Source organism: Microcaecilia unicolor, chromosome 4 (genome assembly GCF_901765095.1).
Source record: "Microcaecilia unicolor chromosome 4, aMicUni1.1, whole genome shotgun sequence".
NCBI lineage: Eukaryota > Metazoa > Chordata > Amphibia > Gymnophiona > Siphonopidae > Microcaecilia > Microcaecilia unicolor.
This window is the reverse complement of record NC_044034.1, coordinates 156295526-156299919: the sequence shown is the minus strand read 5'-3', so window position 1 is coordinate 156299919 and position 4394 is coordinate 156295526. Positions and strand designations below refer to the sequence as shown.

Sequence of the window (4394 nt, the reverse complement as noted above, 5' to 3'; positions counted from 1 at the left end):
ATTAAAAAGTGAGAGTGACTGTTAAAAATGCAGGAAAACTGTTTCCTGCCATCCCAGTGCAAATCTAACATCAAATTACAGCAATAGTATAAACCTATATTTCACAAACTTAGCTAAGACTATTTAAAAAAAAAAAAAGCATTTGTATTATTGCATATCTGCATTGTTTTTATTATCTGAAGTCCTTTGTTACGTTTATTGGAAACAATCTTGACTCCCCTCCCCCATTCATTTTGAATTTTAGCAACCAATAAAAATAGTCAGTATGTTCAATACTTGCCAAGTAAAACTAAACATGTCAAAATGATTTAAAATATATTTTCAAGCCCTAACTTCCATCCATGAAAATAAATCTCCTCACACATCTAGCTACCATTTATTTTCTATTTCCAAACTTTATGCTAAATCAAGCCATGTGTTATGATGGAACCAATACTTTCATGTTCAATTAAATGCATCAGCTATAGTACCAGGCATGGTGCATTTGTGTCTCTCCAAAGCTCTCAAATGAAACTCTATTGAGTGATTCCTTAAATCATCACTCAGAATTCACATGTGATCCAAACTCCTATTTCTCTGGGCTTTAACACCCACCCTGAAAGAGGAGGCCTTACAGCATCCCTCCGGAAGACACATATACTGAATCAGTGCAAACAGCTTGCTTGCATTTCAAATTACACAGAAGCTAAAGATTCTAAAGAATATTCCAGATCTAGGGAGTTGTCTGGATTAGTTTCTGTGTCTAACGTGAACCCCTGGTTTTTCAATGCATTATGTGCATTCATAAACTTTTGAAGATATTTGGAAGTGTACAACCAATGGTGCTTTAACACATCTTCCATTTCATAACATTTTGACTGTCTGGCATTCATTTTTCGGAAACGCCTAAAAAGTTTATTTCCAGACTCATTCCCTTCACTTGCCCAGGCACCAATCGAGCCATCTCTTTCAATAATCTCAGGGACATGAGCTAGAGTTTTGTGAAAATAATTTGTGATTTTCCCCCCATATCTGTACTTAAATTTAGTAGACAGCAGTTCAGCAAATCGGTGGGAATTGAAAGTATACTGGCAGAGCAATTCTGGGCATTCCTTGGAAGGGCAAGATGATCGCCACACTGGTTTCATTTTAAGGTAAAGGTCCATGAGTTCTCTGAGTGCATCTTGTCTTTCTTCAGAAGGTACCAACTCACAAACAGCTTCCACCATTTCTTTGGACATTAGTTTTCTGGCAAAATTACCGTTCATCCTCATTATTGGCCTCAGATTCATCTTCTTCCTGAGATGCTTGTCAAGAGTTGCCTGCCACCTCTGCTTGTCTTCTTTTGTCACATTGGGGTTCTTGAAAACTTCACCTATCTCAAGCTGGAATATCTTGTAGAACTCAGCTGCATTGCCAATATCACAATGCAAAGCATCAATGGAAGGCAGAGTTTCAATGAATGGCTTGGCGGAAACACCCTTCACTCTGTCACGTAGTTCATCCACAGACTCATGGTGTGGGTTTGACCTCCATGTTTCATAACGCTCTAAGTTTTCAGCATGGCTCCTTGTTATGGAGTGAAGAACTAAGTTCTGGGAAGCTTCAAGGCGTGTTGCATCACAAAGGGTACAAATATAAACAGATCCAGAAGCTTCAAGGCCTTCTACTTCACGGACAAGCTTTTCATCATATCCTGTGCCTCTAAATATGAATTTGAAAGCTCTGGGTATGCCTCCAATGTCAAGCATCAGTTTGCTATGTTTCATGGCCTCTCTTTCTGCAATGACAGGACTCAATATAGCTGTCAGTGTCTCATGGTCAGATTCATCAGCAAGCATAAGGCACAGTGGCTTGCAGCATAGTTCTGAATTAGGCTTACTTTCCTCAAAAATTCTCACATTTTCATTATTATGACTAAGAAAGACGTTCATGATAGTAAAAGAAAATCGAATTGCCTTTTCTGGGACAGCTGGCCCACTTCCATGCTTCTCACTAACATCTCCCATCCCATCACAAGATTCTTTCACCACTACAGTAAATGGGCCACTTAGATAGTCATCCAAGTCTTTGGATTTCAAGCCTTCTAATAGTAACTCTTCTATGTCCTTTAAGGCAGAAACCAAGGCAGCATCATACCTAAATCTTTTTGAAATTGTGTCCACTGGGTAGTCATCAATAGACAATGCCAGTCCTGCTAGTCCATCTATGATTCCAACTTCTGTGTTAGTAGAAACATTTTTTAGAGGCGGTTTCCACTCAAATGGATGATAACCAGGCAAGAGAGCCTTTTCTGCATTTCGAAGGGCATGCAGTGGTTGAAAGATCTGTCTACCAGTTGTAGCTTTTACAGTTCTGTACATTTTGTGGTACTGGCTACAGCTGAGAAAGGTATTGACACGTATGGCAAGGCATACAGCTGGGTGAAGCCCTGCTCCTCTGCCTTGCATGATGGCTTCCAGTTCATCAGCTTGCCTGTGTTCATTGTGAGCTCTCAAAGCAAGAAGAAACAGTGTCAAGCACACTGCCTTGACATCCCCTTCTTCTTCTTTCTCAGCAAAAGCTTTCACTTGATACTTGAGTTCTCTAAGGCGATGCTTCTGTGCTCTTCTAGTCAATGACAGCAAATGTTGCCTTGGCCGTCCACCTTTGTTGATGTGAGCATAAGCTTTTTTCCCTTTTGTTTCTTTGTGGGCACAGATATGATTAACATATTTTCCTAATGAGACTTCTTCATCACACTGTTTCACAGTGCACCTCAGCACCAGTGAGTTGAGGATATTCAAGAAGGATTTCACTGGGCTCACCAGGTCAGTAGGAAAGCAAGGATATCTACATGAGGGACAATAGCTACCCATAGCTTTTAGGCATTTGAGGATGCATATTCTGCAGAATAGATGCTTGCATGTAGTCTGCACTGGATCGGCCAGGATATGCTCACAAATTTGGCAAGAGATTGACTTCATGAAATCTTCAGGATAATCTACCACAAGCAGCTTTGTACTGAGGTGTATCTTCTGGCAGTTGGTCAGCTTTGGAATGAGGGTCTTGTTAGTTTTCAGCTGGGATTTGTTCTTTATTGCTTTCTTTTTCTTAATGTGCTCAGTGCCTCTCTTCAGCTTTTTGCTCAACTGTGAAATTCCTTGAAATTGACTTTTTCTTTTGACGCCACGTTGGACCGAAGTACAAACATTGCATGTCACTGAATGTGGCTGCCAGTCTACAGCATCATTCCTTGGAAAATACACCTCACAAGGGGTATTGTTAAACTTCTGGTTGATGATGCTCCAGCAGTTGTGGCAAAAGCGTGTTGGATGGATAGTATCCATATCGCCTCTAACATCAATCTTGAAAACCTTTGAGATAAGATCTGGCCAAGATGTTGCTCTCTTTTCCTTCTTTCTAAGAATCCCTTGTGTCTCTTCATCTACCGGTCCATGTACAGGGTAGCTTCTGTTATGTGGATCACTTTTAAAGGAAATACCGCATATTCTGCAAAGTTCTTGCAAGTTTGCTATGTGAGTCTCCTCATGCTCTCTCATTTTCAAGTCTACAGGACTGATGTCAGTTTTATCATGTTCCTGTGGTTGAGTTCTCAAAGCTGTAGATGAAGGCAGAGAGTTTTCAAGACTTTGAACTTCTGTCGGCACCTTAACCACAGGTGTTTTCTCCAAAGAAGGCTCTTCTACTTGAACTGTGTTCTCTGCTTGAAGGTCGCTTGAATATGTCTTTTCAAAAGACCTTACTCTGAATAACTTGAACTTCCATTCTGAAAATTTAGTATATGGGTGCTGGATTTCTGCAGGCATGGTACTCCATGGAATCCCTGATAAAGTGGTTTCCATTCTCTCAGGTACAATACTCCTGGAAAAAAATTTTAAAAAATTCTGTAAGTGAAATGTTCAAAAATACAATAAAATTTTATTACATGAAAATGCTCAATGTAGTCAAATCTTTTGTTTTGATTGTCTCTCAGACATTGTAATACTTAGTCAAAATCAGTGAGAACTGGTAGCATAAGTGTTTTCCATTCATCAGCACTACAAGTGAGATTTCCTCAGATTATTAGGACAAGATTTTGCTAAATTTCAGTACTTCAAAGTCAGCCACATTCATCAGAGCTGGTGTTAGACATGTTGGGTCCCAGGGCAGAAATTTGCAACAGGGTCCAAAAGCCTGTCATGAGGCTGTGTTGCCTTCAGTTAGGGGTAGGTTTGGAGGGGCCCAAAGCAAGCACCCTCCTTGTACTCCCCTAATACCAGCCCTGACATTGGTAACAACAAGGGATTCTCATTCTTATTCCCACATAATAACAGCAGTCCAGCAGCAAAATGGTTACTATAAGAGATTGTAATAATGGCATATTAAAAGGAAAGCAACATAATCTGATTTTATCAGATAACCAAGATGCCCTT

At 40.1% G+C, this 4394-nt stretch overlaps 1 protein-coding gene across 1 annotated transcript; it reads right to left on the bottom strand.

The window, feature by feature from the left end:
* Window positions 1-611: 611 nt before the first annotated feature.
* RAG1 (recombination activating 1) lies at window positions 612-3788 on the bottom strand. The gene has a single exon (XM_030199462.1). It carries the CDS (start codon window positions 3786-3788, stop codon window positions 675-677), a length of 3114 nt encoding a protein of 1037 aa, XP_030055322.1. The 3' UTR covers window positions 612-674.
* Window positions 3789-4394: the final 606 nt, after the last annotated feature.

What these genes read in the sequence shown, in the direction of transcription:
- RAG1 (XM_030199462.1), bottom strand. Translation starts at nt 3,788, where the DNA reads ATGCCTGCAGAAATCCAGCACCCATATACTAAATTTTCAGAATGGAAG.